At 38.7% G+C, this 19,380-nt stretch overlaps 1 protein-coding gene and 1 pseudogene across 2 annotated transcripts; both read right to left on the reverse strand.

The window, feature by feature from the left end:
- Positions 1 to 560: 560 nt before the first annotated feature.
- Positions 561 to 3,184, reverse strand: LOC120105643 (patatin-like protein 2; annotated as a pseudogene). The gene is made up of 6 exons (XR_016395835.1): positions 3,179 to 3,184; positions 1,924 to 1,985; positions 1,536 to 1,725; positions 1,280 to 1,439; positions 895 to 1,206; positions 561 to 797 (listed from the first exon to the last, which is right to left on the reverse strand). The product of XR_016395835.1 is annotated as a patatin-like protein 2 (transcript).
- A 220-nt stretch (positions 3,185 to 3,404) lies between these two features.
- On the reverse strand, positions 3,405 to 8,245 carry LOC148702977 (patatin-like protein 2). Its single transcript, XM_088724341.2, has 6 exons — positions 7,912 to 8,245; positions 5,072 to 5,153; positions 4,686 to 4,875; positions 4,428 to 4,589; positions 4,051 to 4,353; positions 3,405 to 3,951 (listed from the first exon to the last, which is right to left on the reverse strand). The coding sequence occupies exons 1-6, from the start codon at positions 8,243 to 8,245 to the stop codon at positions 3,715 to 3,717; spliced, it is 1,308 nt and encodes a 435-aa protein (XP_088580467.2). The 3' UTR covers positions 3,405 to 3,714.
- Between the last annotated feature and the right edge of the window lie 11,135 nt (positions 8,246 to 19,380).

The following is a 19,380-nucleotide window of genomic DNA, read 5'->3' on the forward strand; positions in this document are numbered from 1 at the left end:
CAGAGTTTAAGTGCACGAGGCTCACCAAACTTCCATTGCGAACAAACTTAGGATTTTCTAAATATGAATAATCTGTACAAAAAGAATTGTTTATATATGGTATAAGTTGTTTATGGTGTAAGTTGGTGAACATAAGATCTAATTGATTAATAAATTTTGTTAGCTATTTATTTATTAGCACAATATGCATGATAGTTTACCATATTATTTATACAAGGAAGAACAACAGCAACAAGTGACTTCAAATAATTTAACTGAGGTTGCCTAGTACATTACTGGCAAACTTATTAAACTTGTTCAAACTTACAGCTTCTTCCTAATGATGAATTCTCTAAGAAATTCCCATAATTATTCTCCGATGATCGATAACCTTTTTTCTAGTCCAACAAATCACAGTCTTAGACATTCTATCCTCCCCCTCCCCTCTCCTTTCGACATAAACACACAGCTGTCGCAGGATTAGGAGGTTATTGTGCTCCAAGCAAACTTAAAATTACACCTTGGTAACGGAAACATATTGTGGGATAAAAACCATTACAAAGCAAGGCTAAGCCATACTATCAGTTGTCACGCATCTCCCCAAACCTCAACCGTCTTTCATCAGAGAGACGCTTGGCTAAACGTGAGAGCGCTTCATCATTGGTTACCTTCCCCTTGACCTCCTCAAACGAGCCAGTCTCCAAGTTCACCCTCGACACATGCTTCTTGAGAAGATCACTCCCAATTTGCACAAGCTTTAGCAAGTTCTTTTTTGTTGAGACGTCCACAGATGATGTGCCTCCAATCAAGTTGTCATCCTAATATTTAACAACGATGAACATAATCATAATCCTTGCCGCAACAGGGGAAAAGCTTCTTTTTCTTTTTTTGCTCTTCATGATATAAAGTGGTAAAGTTTACCTGTATGCGAAGATAGTTTTCCCTGCAAGCGAGCGCTTGGAACATTGCACATAAATGAATATCATCCATATCGGCACTGGCTTGAGTAAAAGCGTTGATCAATGGCGTCTCACCACTGTCGTACAACCATCCTCGTACACCCCATTTGGATGCCTCGTGTGCAGTGAACTTCTCTTCCATCTTTGCTGATCCTGTCCCAAGAGAGATTACAAGGACTTTCCTATAGTCCACTGGTTTGATGGAATGGAAGTCTTTGTTTTCCACACAGACGACCTCCTTTGCAATTTGGCTCATCGCTGCTAATGTCTGTTAAGTTATAGATTACACGGTTAGAAGTTTGTTGTGTTACAAAAGATGATATCGATCTATAAACTCTTACTGGATTATTTGCTGCAACCCCTCCGTCGACAAGATTAAAGCTTCGTTTGTTTCCATGGGCATCTTTTGTTTCAAAGTAGTGGGCAGGAAGATAGGTTGGAGCTGCAGATGTGCTAATGCATATAAGATAGAAGAGGATTTTTCAGAGGTGTATTCCTTGCCTGCGCACAAAAAGGAAAATGAGACTTAAAAAAATGATGTCTTCATTAAACAAGCATGAAAGGAGATCAGGTTATGGAGGGATGGTAGACTGATACCTCAAAGGTGGAAAAGACGGTGGGCTGAAGAAACTTAATATCAAAAGCTGGAATAACTATGTTAGTTAGAGCTTGATGAAGCCTTGATTCACCAAGTAATTCTCGTACTTTGAGGTGCAGATACTTCCCATCATATTTGGGCCCAGTGACTGCAGTAAACAACTTAGTAATTGAAGACAGAATCCCAGTCCTGCAAAAAGTAAAATTTTATCTTTTAGTCCCTAATAGAATGGGCAATTCGTAATTATATATGACACACCTATTACAGTCAGATCCATAATCAACATGCATGATGCCTTACAAATTAAGGTTAAATCTTTTGTTTCTCAATTGCTGCTTATTCATATGATGATCACAAAGGGAGTAAATCATAACTTGTCCTACTTACTTTTGAGGGAAAATCTTGGGTTCCCCATGGTATCCAAAATGAACAGAAATAAATTGCGGCAGCTAATGCTAAAGAACAATCGTAAATAGCTGGAAGGATGAAAAGATGCAAGTGGACTAACCTTTTGTAGGATCGAGGACGAGGCGATGGAGGAGGAGGCCGGGCGAGAAGCGATGGAGGAGGAGGCCGGCGGAGAGGCTGGTGAGGGAGGAGGAGGTCGGGCGAGAGGCAAAGGAAGAGTATGCCGGGGGCCTAGAGAGGCTAGTGACAGAGGAGGAGGCTGGGTGAGAGGAAGGAGGAGGAGGAGGCTAGGAGAGGGGAAGGTGGAGGAGGCCGAGGGAGGCAGTGGAGCAGGAGAGAAAAAATTTAGAAAGGGCAAGGCTGAGTCGAGCTAAGGTTTGTATGTTTATTGGCTTCCGACGATGCTTTAAAGCATCATAGATTTTACGACACTTCAAAAAAAGCATCGATAAAATAGTTTTAACGTGCCGATGCAAAGAAGCATTGCCGGAAACCATAACAAGAGAACTCTTTTATCTAGCATCGGCAAAGCTGAGCTCGCTTAATCTATTTCTGACACTTCTTTCTAGCATTGGCATAATTCTATCGCCTTTTCTAGTTATCCCCAAAACACCGATGATTTGAACCATTTTAAGTCATCTGCTACCTTTAATTTTTTTACAAACTAAAGATCATATGATTTGGGGACCTCTAACATATGTATTAAATGGTCAAATTAAAAAGTTACTCGATGCATAGACTTGAGGTCCCAAAATTCCGTTATTCAATCTACACTAGATCAGATCTGAGTGGAGATCTACTAGAATGGAGCCAAATCAAGCTTTTAAGTGCACGAGGCTCACCAAACTCCCATTGCGAACAAACTTGGGGTTTTTTAAATATGAATATTCTGTACAAAAAGAATTGTTTATATATGGTATAAGTTGTTTATGGTGTAAGTTGCGGAACATAAGATCTAATTGATTAAAAAAATTTGTTAGCTATTTATTTATTAGCACGAGTTGCATGATATTTTACCATATTATTTATACAAGGAAGAACAACGGCAACAAGTGACTTCAAATAATTGGAGCTTTATACATACATACATACGTACATACATACATACATACATACATACATATATATATATATATATATATATATATATATATATATATATATATATATATATATATATATATATATATATATATATATAATTCAGAGTTTAAGGGCACGAGGCTTACCAAACTTCCATTGCGAACAAACTTGTGGTTTTTTAAATATGAATATTCTGTACAAAAAGAATTGTTTATATGTGGTATAAGTTGTTTATAATGTAAGTTGGTGAACATCAGATTTAATTGATTAATAAATTTTGTTAGCTATTTATTTATTAGCACGAGTTGCATGATATTTTACCATATTATTTATACAAGGAAGAACAACGGCAACAAGTGACTTCAAATAATTGGAGCTTTAGTGAGGTTTCCTACTACATTACTGGCAAATTTATTGAACTTGTTCAAACTTACAGCTTTTTCCTAATGATGAATACTCTGAGAAATTCCCATAATTATTCTCCAGTGATCGATAGCCTTTTATCTAGTCCAACAAATCACAGTCTTAGACATTCCATCCTCCCCCTCCCCTCTCCTTTCGACATAAACACACAGCTGTCGCAGGATTAGGAGGTTATTGTGCTCCAAGCAAACTTAAAATTACACCTTGGTAACGGAAACATATTGTGGGTTAAAAACCATTGCAAAGCAGGGCTAAGCCATGCTATCAGTTGTCACGCATCTTCCCAAACCTCAACCGTCTTTCATCAGAGAGACGCTTGGCTAAACGTGTGAGCGCTTCTTCATTGGTTACGTCCCCTTTGACCTCCTCAAACAAGCCAGTCTCCAAGTTCACCCTCGACACATGCTTCTTGAGAAGATCACTCCCAATTTGCACAAGCTTTAGCAAGTTCTCCTTTGTTGAGACGTCCACAGATGATGTGCTTCCAATCAAGTTGTCATCCTAATATTTAACAACGTGAACATAATCATATTCCTTGCCGCAACAGGGGAAAAGCTTCTTTTTCTTTTTTGCTCATCATGATAAAGTGGTAAAGTTTACCTGTATGCGAAGATAGTTTTCCCTGCAAGCGAGCGCTTGGAACATTGCACATAAATGGATATCAACCATATCGGCACTGGCTTGAGTAAAAGCGTTGATCAATGGCGTATCACCACTGTCGTACAACCATCCTAGTACACCCCATTTGGATGCCTCCTGTGCAGTGAACTTCTCTTCCAACTTTGCTGATCCGGTCCCAAGAGAGATTACAAGGAATTTGCTATAGTCCACTGGTTTGATGGAATGGAAGTCTTTGTTTTCCACACAGACCTCCTTTGCAATTTGGCTCATCGCTGCTAATGTCTGTTAAGTTATTAGATTATACGGTTAGAAGTCTGTTGTGTTACAAAAGATGATATCATTCTATAAACTCTTACTGGATTATTTGCTGCAACCCCTCCGTCGACAAGATTAAAGCTTTGTTTGTTTCCTTGGGCATCTTTTGTTTCAAAGTAGTGGGCAGGAAGATAGGTTGGAGCTGCAGATGTGCTAATGCATATATCAGATAGAAGAGGATTTTTCAGAGGTGTATTCCTTGCCTGCGCACAAAAAGGAAAATGAGACTTAAAAAAATGATGTATTCATTAAACAAACATGAAAGGAGATCAGGTTATGGAGGGATGGTAGACTGATGCCTCAAAGGTGGAAAACACGGTGGGCTGAAGAAGCTTAATATCAAAAGCTGGAATAACTGTGTTAGCTATAGCTTGATGAAGCCTTGATTCACCAAGTAATTCTCGTATTTTGAGGTGCAGATACTTCGCGTCATATTTGGGCCCAGTGACTCCAGTAAACAACTTAGAAATTGAAGAGAGAATCCCAGTCCTGCAAAAAGTAAAATTTTATCTCTTAGTCCCTAATAGAATGGGCAATGCGTAATTATATATAACAAACCTATTACCGTCAGTTCCATAATCGCCATGCATGATGCCTTACATATTAAGGTTAATTCTTTTGTTCCAATTGCTGCATATTCATGTGATGATCACAAAGGGAGTAAATCATAACTTGTCCTACTTACTTTTGAGGAAAAATCTTGGGGCAGTGCTCTAAATAGATGTTGCCCAGATATGTAGCCCAAGAGAGAGGTGAATTGGATTTTTCTAAAACTTATGAAACAACTTAAAACTTTAAACAAACTCAGAGAACTTAGCAGCAGAAATAGAGAAACATAAACAATGCAGTAAGCAAAGTAAGGAAAACAGTAAAAATGATGCAGCAAGAAAGAAGGCAAGCCACACACAAACACAAGGAGATTTATAGTAGTTCGGTGCACACCCAAGCACCTACATCTATTTCCCAAGCTAAGCTTGAGAGTTCACTATAATCCAGCAGATTACAGCCTGATTATTTTCCGGGCTCATAATCAAAAACTCAGTTGGTTTTTCCAGGCAACCAACTACAAACCTATCCCTGTTTGTTTTTTTGGGGCTCACAAACAACCTAGTTGGTTTTCACAGGCAACCAACCACAAACCTTTATACAGTTTGTTTTCCGGGCTCACAAACAACCCAATTGATTTTCAGATAAATCAACCACAAACTTTTTCTTGCTGAATAACCCAATTTAGCAACTTCCAATTAAGGCTTGAAAATGCATTTACAAGTTTCAATCAATAAAACAGTTACAACAACAAGAAATTCAACCAAAGGATTGTTGTAACAGAACTACAGCTTAAGAATAAATTAGAATGAAATAATAAAAATACTGCTGAAGCTGATAAAGAGGTTGGCTGTTGATGAAGATTCCAATGCTGAGCACCAACTCTTCTTGAATCAGTGGATGAGAAGTTTCAACTGATTTCCTCACAGAAAAATGGTTTCAAAAGAAAGCAGGTGAGGATGATGAACTTGAAAATTCTTTTTCTCTCTTCTCTTGCGATTTTCTCAAAGTATATTCTCAATTCTGTTGTTTTCTCTTCTGTGCTTCCCCTTTTGTGGTTCCTTTTAATTTATAGATAGCTCCCTCAGAGGAATTCAAAAGATTTCTTGCTGTTCTGATGAGAAAGCAATCGGTGAGGAAAAAAGACAAAAATTGTTACACACTAGCTGTCGAGGTGCCAGGTGTATAGGAATCGACTCATACTTATCAGGGGTCGACTCGTGCTTATCATGGGTTGGCACAACAAAATCCTGAGACGGCTCATCCAGCAGCAGCTTCAAAGGGTCGACTCTTCAAACCCAAGGGTCGACTCATCTGCATCGGAGGTCGACTCAACAAATACAAGGGTTGACTCATTGAGGAATCCAGAAGTTGACTTTCTGTCCAATGCTGAGACTGAGCTGGGGTCGACTCTTGGAACACAAGGGTCGACTCATTGAGATCGGGGATTGACTCTTTAAACATAAGGATCGACTCATGAGAAATCCAGAGGTTGACTTTCTGTCTAACGCTGAGACTGAGCTGGGGTCGACTCTTGAAACACAAGGGTCGACTCATTGATATCGGGGGTCAACTAGTCGGCTCATGAAGAAATATCTCAGGCGGCAAAAGCTCTCTGTGAAATTTGAACTACACTGGGGTCGACTCAAGTCTTGCGGGGGTCGACTCATTTAATGTGCCAGTAGGCAGATGCCGTGCCAGAGTCGACTCTAACATGTCCTCTTCACTTAGGGGTTTTCTTTTAGAACAGTATCCAATGAAGTGTCTGAAAAAAAAATTTGGAGTGCTTCTTTTCTTCTTGATTTTTCTTGACTTTTCGATCTTCACAATCAAGCCAACAGCATCAGTATACAACATTAACTCAAGTTTTTTGTAATCATCAAAATTCATCCTTTAGGTTTAATAATCTCTTCCTTTTTGATGATGACAAAACCATTGAGTCTTAAAGAATTTTGCATTAAAGTTTAGAACAATTATAACATTTAAAGTCATAAATTTAGCAAGTTCGCAGACTAGATGCTCCCCCTGTCAATTGCAAATAATTAACTTATGTAGAAAACTTCTTTATTTAAGATTGGCCTTTTAGTTTTTCATTTTTCTTCTTCTCCCCCTTTAATTAACATTCTTCTTTATTTAATAGTCTTCTTTAATTAACAGTCTTCTTTATTTAAGATTCTTTCTTCTTTTCTTAAGATTCTTTTCATATCTTCTCCCCTTTTTTGTCATCAACAAAAAATTGTTGATCTTTAGCATTAAAGGTTAATGATATTGTCAAAGAGAGAAAGATCAGAGCCAATAAGGTACTAATATATCAGAGCAAAGAAGCAATGAGATAGAGAATAAGCATATTCATTGCAAAAAGGATGAAGTACACAATCAAAATACAATTGATATCTTCAATCAAAATACAAAAGTACTAAAAAGGTATAAAGACAAATACAACATAAAACATTTTTGATAAAAAATAAAGAAAAAAAATGGGTTCAGTCTAGGTCTGAAGGTTTTGATGAGGTTGAAGGTCCAGACCAATTTTCCTTCTTTTCTTCTATCAGCTTGTCCACTTTGGAGTCTAGAGCAGAGAGGGAGGTAGAGAGATGAGAGTGCTCCTCCTTCAGCTCTTGTAGTGAACCTTGAATTGAGTTTCCTTGCTGCTTCAACTGTTCTTCAATCTCAGTAATTCTTCTTTGTTGATTAGCTGCAAATGTCTCAGTCTTTGAAGTTTCACTTTTATCTCCTTGGTCAAGTTAGTGAGATCATAAACAGAATTCCAGCAGACCTTGGAGTTGAATAATGCATTGATGATATTGTCCCCAATGAGCTTCAATTGCCATTTCTCAAGTCGAAGTGGCTGAACAGTGGAAATTTGGACTAGTGGAGGTGGATTGACCTCAGCAGCTTTCTGAGGGATCTCAGTGGCAGTTCTTTTTCCTTTAAGTGGCCTTGGAGACTCTTGACCACTTTCCTCTTGAGGTCATTTGCCTTTGTGAGTCCATTTGTCCCCAAGTTTGACAAATCCCATTCTCTTCAGTGATTTGTCATTGTAGACATCTGAATTCAGCAGTTCCTTCTTGGTCTTTCCTTCCAGATTCACATTGAAGTAAATAAAAACCAGTGTCAAGACCATACCATAAGGAAGTGAACCTCCCTTCCTTTGACCTTGATCTTCCATATATCTGATCATCATGCAAGAAAGGTTCAGTGGAAGACCTTGGATGATATAGTGCATGACCAATATGTCTCTCTTAGAGACATAGTCAAACCTTCCAGTTTTTAGGAACAGCAGTTTGTTGACTATGTGATGCAGCAAACGCATCTCTGCATTCAACTAGTTTGCATTGACTTCTGTCCATTCCTCTGAAATTTTTTTGTTCAGAATGATGCTGACCCCTGCTTTTCGGTCCTCTAGGTGATCTAAACTTTCTCCATCAATGGGAACCCTAAGGGCATTCCCAAGAATTTCTTTTGAAATTAGGAGAGGAGTCTCTTTGATCTTGGACAAGATCTAACCTTATCCAAATCTGGCGTTGCTGTAGAACTCATATACCAAGTCTAGATATGTTGGAAGGTTCAAGGAGCACAAGTATTCCTATCCCATCTCCTTCAAATTCTGACCTAGATGGAAGTTCTCCTTCTCTAGAAACCCGAAATCGACTCTCCTTTCGGGGAGACGATTTTGGTGGAAAGAGATTCTGGCTTCGGAATCGAAGACGAAAGTGACGAAGGAGCCAAATCTGGCTGAGGTGGCGGAGTTTTTTCCCAAGGAGGATCCACTGCCCGGTCTGCCCTAGCCTTGGTCCTTCATTCAGAATGTACAAGAACCTCCTTTCTCTTTGGTCCAGAAGTGAGCTGTCTTTTTGGTGCTATTGGAGTATCAATCTGGACCTTGGAGAGGGTTTTATAGGTTTGGGTAGCTTTTTGTTTTGAAGAACCGTTTGAGTTAATGGCATTAGCACTTCCATATGGCCTTAATGGCTTTATAAGCATCAAAATAATACTAGGATCCTCAATCTTCCCCTTTTTAATGATTACAAAACATTGAGTATAAATAAATTGGCATTCATATGAAAAATTAAATTTAATATTCATAACGTGCTTTTGGTTCAAGAGTTTCAAAATAGTCCAATTTAAAGTATGTATTAACGAACCAAAAGTTTCCCCTATCTTATCCAAATGAATGTCAAAAGAATTTCAGCTTTGCTCCCCCTTACTCTTGTATATTATTAAAAGCAAAATTTCCAAAAATTTGTGCCAAAACAAGAGTTTCATGTTATGTATCGAGGTAAGAAAAATCTCTATGATTATATGCCAAAATTCAGATTTTCTTTTTGTCAAAATTCAAAATTTCTTTTTGTCACATGTCTCCCCCTTAAGTACATAATATATGCCTCTTAGTTTAAGGTTGATGCTCATATTTTCTCCCCTATATAATTTTTCTTATAGAATTTGCTTCTAGTTTCTCTCTTATATTTCTCTCCCTTTTTGTCATCATCAAAAAGAATGAATAGCAGTGAAATGGATAACATTGTAATGACAATCTAAAAGATCATAACTCAAGAGAAACATTGTATTTCATCTATGCCAAAAGTACAGTGTTGTAGAGAAGAAATACAAACTACCACAAGGAGTAAATACAAGTCAAAACAAATACAAAATCTAGGAGAGCATACTTCATGATAAGGCTTTAGAGTTAATCGGCTTTAACATAATCAATATATTTCAATCTAAACTGATCTGTTTTCAAGTATTATAAAGCATTATGATCATATCACTACAGTAAAATTAGAAAAAGCCGACCCTTTTTTGCCGACGTAAGGAAAAAGCGTCGGAAAAAGTTTCTGCAGCGCCAAATTTTGCCGACGCTTTTTAAGAGCTTTGGCAATTTCAAAGAATCGACGATGCTTTTGCCAAATTTTGCCGATGCTTTTTAAGAGCTTTGGCAATTTCAAAGAATCGACGACGCTTAAAAGTGTCGTCATAGTCGTCTAGCGAAACTGTTGATGGAAAGCGTGAGAACTGAACCTAGGACAATGCTTTTAAGTGTCGTTGTTGTTCCCGGCCTAAGACGATGCTCATACGCGTCGAGTAAACACGATTAGTATAAGCGTCGATCCAAGACGACGCTTATAAGCGTCGTCTAAGGCTAGAAACCCTCAAAACCCAGCGCCCGACCCCGATCGATCCCTCATTCTGCCCTAGCTACTCCCCCTATTTCTCCTCTCCGACTTTCGTCTTCCTCTTGTCCAACTTCCATCTTCCTCCTCTCCGGCACTGCCCTAGCTTCCGTCTTCCTCCTCTCCAGTGCTGCCCTAGCCACCCATCTTCCTCCTCTCCGGTGCCGACCGTCCGACTCCCCTCTTCTCCTCCTCCCTCCTCTTCGGCGCCGACCGACCAACCCCGACCTCCTCCACCTGAGGTATTTTTCTCCTCCTCCCTTCTCTCCCTTCTTCTCGCTTGTTCTCCTCCTTCTCCGCCTCTTCTTGTGTGTTCGTGGGTGTTTTTTCTATTTTTACTGATTCTCTAGCTTTGCCTCCACCTGAGGATCTCCTCCTCCTCCCTCCTCTCCGACGCCGTCCGAGCAGCCCTTAAACCTCGATCGAGCGGCAACCCTGATAAGTATGATCATTGATGCACATTGAACAATTATTATTTTTTATTATTTTGTTGCTATTTGGCTAAGTTAAAAAATTGACCATAGAAATCTTGATCAAGAAGCCCAGTCCCAATTCAGATTCACAGTCATTTGTGATTGCTCTGTCTTTATAACAACAACTCTTGGCCAGATATAGCTCCAGATGCTGAGACGAAGACTTTCTTTAAAATCCAATCTGAATAATCTGTATGTAGCAAATTTAGAACAATGGTAGATGCTGAAATTTTGTTCCTAATTTTGCCGAACATTTCTGTATGGGAACATAAAATCTATTAAAAAAATTCTGTTAGAGCTATTCTCCGAGATAGACTTTATATTTAAAAAGTTATATAATTATATTTCTACACTTTATATAAAAGACTATATAATTATTTTTTTAGGTATAAACATCATACCAAATATAAACATCATAGGCAGCACCAATGAGATCTCGGTAGTGTGACCATTTGATCGCCTTTTTTTTGAATTAAATTCAACAATCTCAGCACTCAAAATAGTATTTAAATACAATCTCAGCTACCTATACCTTTTGTATATTGTTTTGCCTCGTAGGATAAATAGTTTTGTCCTTTGTAATTGTTTCTCCCTGGTATTATATCTGAATCCTATCTTAATAGCTACATTATGTCACTTGTAGGTGCAAGTAAATATATAAATTTTTGCCCTACTTTCTTTTTTGAACATGTGAAATTTCAAAGCAGCAAGGTAACTAGGAGCATCAAACTCTGACATAAGAGTGTATATTACCACTGTTCATTCATGAGAACACTTCTGTAAAGAGTTATTCAATCATCTTCGGCCTAATTGTGTCATTACATAAAATCCTGTCGTGCACAGAGTAGTATTTATGCTCTATGTTACTTCCACCATGTTGTAGAAGTTACTGTGTGACTCTAGTAATGCATCTTACGGTTGTAAATAATTTATTGTGTGCATCCTAAGAGACTGATTGCAATGCCATTGATGCCAAAGGAGAAACCCTTACCACATCATACACTTACCTTGCATTTGTGAAGAGCTAACTCTTTGAAATTTCTGTTGAATTTAATAATTATAATTATGTAAAGATATTTCTATCTTCAAAACATCAATTGAATTCTGGAGATATAATATCTGGAAAGCTACTAGTTCGATCAAATTTGATAGGTGATTTAGTTTGCACGCAAGTCAAGTAGAAATTAGATTAAATCATATTGGAATTTTGTTCAATCAATATACTAAGTAGCAATGCATGGACTTCGATATAGTGTGTGTCGTCAGATAAACTATGCTTGTAAAGAAAAATTGGTTACATTTTTTAATCAATCCAAGCAAAATAACATCCCGAGGGTCCTAATGCATGCCTTAGATTTGCTACCAGGTAACAATATGCCCCGAGGGAGACGATTTAGAGATGTGAAGTTCCAGCATTCTCAGGTGGGATCTACTTTTGATCAGTCCCTGCTATCCCAGCAGCCATGTGAGCACCAACAGTATGAGTCAGAATCTCAGCGCGAGCCTTCTGCTGATTGTCCGGAGGATGAGCTCCAAATCCAAGGTAATTCGATTTAAAGTTTATATTTTATGTTCATATTTGTCTTCAACATTTTAAGACATATTTTATTTAATTTTAATAGATGGACAAGGGACGGTGAGGACGAGATGGAGACCCACTCAAGCAAAGGATGTGTGGAAGCTTCCTCCGGGTGAGAAGATCATCATCCGATGCAACGAATTGGGGCAGCCCATCAATAGAGCTGGAAGTCTTCTATCAAGCTTTTTAGGATCGATTGCACGCAAGGGTCAGCTGTGTCCGCTCAACTATATGAAGTGGAATGACATGCTTCCTTCGTATAAGGTTGAGCTTCTTAGACTCATACAGGTAATGAATTGAATTTGTTCTTTTTAATTTGACACCTTCTGTATGTTAATTTGCTTACTACCATAATTTTACTTTTGAGGTCTAATATTATTATAACATTCTGTATCTTGTTGTAGGGTAAGTTTGTACTCCCTCCAGAGAGCCATGATTGGGTGCTAAAGTCCCTCAATCGCAAATGGAAAGAATATAAAGTAAAATTGAAGACGGACTTCAAGCGCGAGGGTATGACAGAGTAGGAGGTTGCTCGTGTGACTCCTCCTGATGTATACCCTCAGCAGTGGAGGGAGCTTATTCACTATTGATTTTCTGAAAAAGGATAGGTCACGTATATTGTTTCAATATATTATATTATTTTTATTATTAATATAGATTGCAAATATATACATTGAATTATATTATACTGTGTGCTTTTATTTTGGCAGACATATTCTAATATTGGTAGAGCTACACGAGCATCTCAAGCAGTTCCTCATACTTCAGGCTCGAAGAGTTATGCGAGACGTAGAAATGAATTCGTAAGTTCTTTTGAAACTATTTGAAAACTCTACTAACATATAACTATTTGAAAACTATTTGAAACTATTATATATAGTTTGCCAATATACTTTCCGTATGTGTAGATAGTAGAGTATGGAAGGGAGCCTGGTGGGGTAAAGTTTTATAAGATGACCCACACTCACCGAGATGGCAGCTTTGTCCGGAACGAGTCGAGAGATATAGTTGTATGTATTAATTTTTTATTTGATCACAGTTTTTTTATTAATTTTACTTCTTTTAAAATATTAATGTGACTGTTTTTTTTTTGAGAGAGATATAGGAAAGAGCTACAAATCTTATTTCAGAGCGCGTCGGGGAGTCATCATCATCCGACGCGGCCAGTCGCGTCGAGGCTCAGGTCTATGCCGAATTGATGGGCCCAGAACGTTATGGTCGCGTAAGGGATTACGGTATCGGAGTTGTTGCCCAAGGTGACAAGCCAAGAGGGGGGGGGGGGTGAATTGGTTTCTTTTTAAATTTAAACTATCTTACTCAAGTCAAATGAATGGTTAGTAAGCTAAAGCAAATCACAACACAAACAACACAAAGTATAGTGGTTCGGTGCTCTCCTTAGCACCTACGTCCACTCCCCAAGCGACCCCTTGGGAATTCACTATAATCTCGCGGATTACAGTTGGATTGTTTTCCGGGCTCACAATCCAAAAACCTTTGTTGGTTTTACGGGCTCACCAACGAACCTTTACACTTTGGTTTTCCGGGTTCACCAAAAATCTTTGTTGGTTTTACGGGCTCACCAACGAACCTTTACACTTTGGTTTTCCGGGTTCACCAAAAACCTTTGTTGGTTTTACAGGCTCACCAACGAACCTTTACAATTGGTTTTCCGGGTTCACCAATCAACCTACTCCGTTGGTTTTCCGGGCTCACCAACCAACCTTTACAAGTTGTTTAACAAATAAAGAAGGAAGATTTAAACTCCTAAATGAGCAAATGAAACAATATAAACTACAAAGAAGAGTATAGAAAATATTTATCGCTTTGAAGTGGCTTCTCTCTTCTTTGTCAAGAATGCTTCACTCTACAAGGGAGGATGGAGCTCTTGATGACTCTTTGAATCTGCTCAACCCCTTTCTTTGATTCTTGAATGAAGCACTTGGATGAAGAAGATTAGGGCACTTTTGTTTTCTTGTGTACTCTTTGATATTGCTTTCAAAAGGTTGTTCTATCTGATGAATAGTGCCACTTTAAATAGTCTCCTACATCCATTGAACAAGCCCCAATGGTTAGAATTCAAAAACTAGCCGTTACTGACTTTGGGAAGGACAAAAAGTACATATGCAGAACTAGCCGTTATGCTTCAGCCCGTGTTTGGGTCGGCTCAACCTGTCCTTGGGTCGACCCAACTTTCACTTGGGTCGACTCAAACATTCCTTGGGTCGACTCTCTCGGAAAACACAGAAACTTGAAATTCAGCCTTTCTTCCCTTGGGTCGACCCAACCATTCTTTGGGTCGACTCAAAGTTCACTTGGGTCGACTCAACTTCTTCTTGGGTCGACTCTCTCAGTAATTCCAGAGAACCATTTTCTGTCTTCTTTTCTGTCTTGCCTTTGGGTCGACCCTCTCAGGGTTTGGGTCGACTCAAGCTTGGGTCGACTCAACTACTTCTTGGGTCGACCCTCTCAGTGAATCCAGAGAACCATTGTTCTGTCTTGTTTTGAGGATCTTGATGTTTGGGTCGACTCATGCTTTCCTTGGGTCGACCCAACTCACTGTTCATCTGTACCATTTTTGCAGAAGTATGCCAAATGATTTCTTGATGTGCCGGGGTCGACCCAATCATCCTTTGGGCCAACTCAATCTACACTTTGCTGCATCTCAAGGTTAGATTCATTCAAATAAACAATGAAATGTATCTATATCAATTTATACAAATGTCCTGAGAGAAATAGTCTTATAAATGAAGTATCAATTTAACTTATAACATACTCTAGATAATTGCTTGTTAATCATCAAAATAACACTATCATCCTCAATCTCCCCCTTTTTGATGATTACAAAATAAAGAGTATGAGCCTATTGATACTTGTCTTTAAGATCAGTTTTTGAAAGGGCTTAACTTGCTGAATTTCAGCTTTTCATATATAAGAGTGAAATCTCCCCCTATTTCATTTAAATGTTGCCAATTTGACTTTTTGAATTGCTCCCCCTTTCATTTATAATTCATTAACGATGAAACTTCAAAAATTTGAGATAAAATATGAGTTTCAGGTTATGTATCGGGGTGCGAGAGGTGCGTGCCAATCTGAAATTATATGTGCCAAATTCTGAAATTTGATAGAAATTTTTGATTTGATGATTTTCATTGTTACAAATTGCTCCCCCTTAGATGTATAAGCTTTCTTATATGATTTTCAATTTGTTTGCCCAATTATTTCTCTTTTCTTGCATAATTTCTTATTTCTTTTTCTTTACTTCTCCTTTCTTTAACTTTCTTTACTTTTGCTCTTATTACTCTTTCTTTACTTACTCTAAAGATATCTTTAGTTCTCCCCTTTTTGTTACTTTATTTACTCTAAACAATATCTTTACTTCTCCCCTAAGATCTTTACTTCTCCTAAAATAAATACTCTTTCTTTACTTCTCTCCCTTTTTGTTATCATCAAAAAGATACATGGGAAAGATGCAATAAATACCAAACTTCAAATTTCATTGATCAAAATGGGAACATTTTCATACATTCATGCCAAAAACAAAAATAGATACAATGTTCCTGAATCAAAGTTTAAAGATACATGATAAAAGCAAAATACATATGAGAACTAGATATCTAGCCTAGGCTCTAAACATAGATGCTAAGATCAGCCTAGGGAGACTCTAATGGCTGGGATCTAGTCCTCATCCTCCTAGTGTACGTGGCGAGAGGAGGTCGAGCCTGGTGAGACTGTGTCTGGCGTGGAGCACGACGAGCTGGATGACTCTGTGCCGAAATCTCTGACTCAGCAGCCTGTGGCACAGATGGTCCATGGGTCTCTCTCTCTCCGGAGTGCTCCTATCTGCTGCCTCAGATCACTGATCTCAGCAGACATGACGTCCAATCGGGCGTCCAATCGGCTTGTCAGCCCGTCAGTGATAGTCCTCGCCTGAGCTGACATGAGCTCAGTCATCCTGCTCCAGAACTCATCCGTATCTCTCGGAGGAACGGATGATGATGGTCCCGCCTCTGAAGGTGCAGTAGGATGATCCATATGCTCCTCATCCTCATCCTCTGGTGCATCTCCCTCTGGTGCCTCACCCTGAATGCTTGCTCCAGTGTGAATCCACTGCCCGTTTACTTTCTCATATCCCATGCGTATAAGTGTCCATGCAGTGTATGTGTCAGTATGATGCAGACTCTTGGATGCCTCCTCCTCGAAAGCTAAACCGTGCTGTCGAAAAATCAAGGTGAGTATCATACCATAAGGTAGTGATACCCTGGAGTTGCACATCACCTTCCTCATCTGTCTCAGTATCATGGCCGGAAGATTTAGGAGAATCCCCTGAATCATACACTCCATCACTGCTAGATCTCGCTCCGTGATGAGATCGAATCTCCCGGTCTTTGGAAATAAGATTCTATTTATTATACTGAGCAGTAATCTCATTTCAGCAGTAAGAGAACTAGCTATTACCTTCGCAGAAAAGTCGAAGTTCTCATTTTCCATGATCAACTGTAGAGCTCTCATTTTGTTTTCAGGCTTTTTCGGAGTGGCTCCTACGCAGGGTAGATGAAGTAGCTCACTCAAGCTCTCCTCGGAAACTCGAACTCGAACCCCTCGAACTTCCGAAACAAGCCCTCCCATACCAGTTTTGAGGAAGGCATAGAACTCCTGAACCAATCCGGGGTAGATCATCACGTCTAGGGAGCAAAGATACTCCCAACCTTGCCTTTGGATCCATTCCCTCAACCGAAACCCTTCTTGATCAAAGAACTCGGAATGGATCCTTCTCCCCGTTGTAACTGGTCTCCCCGCAAATCTTGCAAGTATCACTGAGGGGGAAGGAGGAGGAGGGGCCTCCGCACGTGCCTCACGTCGTGGAGACACGGTAGATGGCTCCGTAGGTTGCCTTTCCTCCCGTTGGATCCGTGTGACTCTTCCGGATCTCTTGGCTACCGCTCTTTTGGGTCCCATTTCTCTAAGATCTCAAGGTAATCTACTGTTTGGAGGAGTTTGGAGGAGTTTGGAGAGTGGGGATTAGAGTATTCAGAAGAGGACAAGAGCAAACAGTGCCCTAACAATGCTCTCGGGTCCCCTTTTAACAGTGGGGTCCCGACGTTGGGTCGACTCAAAATTTTTCTTGGGTCGACTCAACGTTGGGTCGACCCTATTCTGGGTTGGGTCGACCCAAGTGCAGACTTTTTTTTTTCTCTTCCTTTTTGCTTCTAAGAATTTTCCTTACTTCTAATCCTTATAAACTCTTTATGGGACAATGATACATGAGTAAGAAATCTCTAGATAACAAATTTGACTCATGTTTCATGGGATTTTAGAATTTGGAAGAATGTATCATGAGACTACTAGCTCCCTTTTTATATTTCTTCAATAAAAAGGATCACATATGCCTAATTCCCTCCTTAGCATGCAGAATCTATCTTCACTCAATGGTTTCGTAAATATGTCGGCTAATTGTTTTTCAGTGCATATATGCTCAATACATATATTTCCATTTTGCACATGATCCCTAATAAAATGGTACCTTATTTCTATGTGTTTGGCTTTAGAGTGCTGAACTGGATTTTTAGTAAGATTGATGGCACTAGTATTATCACACTTAATAGGAATATTATCTAGTTTAACTCCATAGTCCTCTAGTTGTTGCTTAAGCCATAATACTTGAGCACAACAACTACCAGCAGCTATATATTCAGCTTCAGCTGTGGACAGTGCCACTGAATTCTGCTTTTTGCTAAACCATGATACTAAGTTATTTCCTAAGAATTGACATGTGCCACTTGTGCTCTTCCTATCTAATTTGCATCCGGCAAAATCAGCATCTGAATACGCAAGCAAATTTAGACAGGAGTCCCTTGAGTACCATAGCCCTATATTGGTAGTTCCTCTTAAATATCTAAGGATTCTCTTAACAGCACTTAAATGTGACTCCTTAGGATCCGATTGGTATCTAGGACATATTCCTACACTAAATACGATGTCGGGTCTACTAGCAGTAAGATAGAGCAAGGATCCAATTAGTCCTCTATAGAGCTTGATATCAATACTCTTCCCTTTTTCATCCTTGTCTAGCTTGCTAGTAGGATTCATTGGAGTGCCTACTCCCTTATGATTTTCATTCCCAAACTTCTTTAGTATTTCCTTTGTATACTTAGTTTGATGAATGAAAATGCCTTCTTTAGTTTGTTTGATTTGTAATCCTAGAAAGAAGCTTAGTTCTCCCATCAAACTCATTTCAAATTCTCCATGCATTAAATCAGCAAATTCTTTGCAAAGAGTATCATTTGTGGCACCAAAGATTATGTCATCTACATATATTTGTACCACTAATAGATTTTTGTCCTTTCTTTTGAGAAATAGAGTTTTATCTACATTTCCTCTACTAAAGTCATTATTAAGCAGAAATTTGCTTAATCGATCATACCAAGCCCTAGGTGCTTGCTTTAATCCATATAATGCCTTATGTAGTTTAAAGACATGATTTGGCAATTCATGATTCTCAAAACCTGGAGGTTGTTCTACATATACTTCCTCCTCAATAAAACCATTTAAGAATGCACTCTTCACATCCATTTGATATAATTTGAAATCCATGAAACATGCAAATGCTAGAAGTAATCTAATAGCCTCTAATCTAGCTACAGGAGCAAATGTCTCATCAAAATCTATTCCTTCTTCTTGATTGTATCCCTTAGCTACAAGTCTAGCCTTATTTCTTATAACTAATCCATTTTCATCTAATTTATTTCTAAATATCCATTTTGTTCCAATTACTGAATTATGCTTTGGTCTTTCAGTTAATGTCCATACATTACTTCTTTTGAATTGATTTAATTCTTCTTGCATGGCATTTATCCAGTTAGTATCTTTTTTAGCTTCTTCATAAGTCTTAGGTTCTAATTGTGAAACGAAAGCAAGATAATCATTTAAATTCCTAAGAGATGATCGAGTTCTTACCCCTTGAGATGGATCACCAATGATTAAGTCTTTAGGATGTCCATATGCATACCTCCATTCCTTTGGCAAGTTTTGGGATTGTGGTGGCACGCTATCATCTCCCTTATCTTGATTTGGCACGTCATCAATATTCAACTTTTCAAAGTCGATAATTCCTGTATCATCATCAACAATATTTTCTTTCCTAGCAGACTCACTATCAGACTCATCAAATATAATATTGACTGACTCTTCCACTACTAAGGTTCTTTTATTGAATACTCTGTATGCC

This window comes from Phoenix dactylifera, chromosome 7 (assembly GCF_051530095.1).
Source record: "Phoenix dactylifera cultivar Ajwa chromosome 7, Ajwa_hap1_PhDact_Kaust_v1.1, whole genome shotgun sequence".
Lineage (NCBI taxonomy): Eukaryota > Viridiplantae > Streptophyta > Magnoliopsida > Arecales > Arecaceae > Phoenix > Phoenix dactylifera.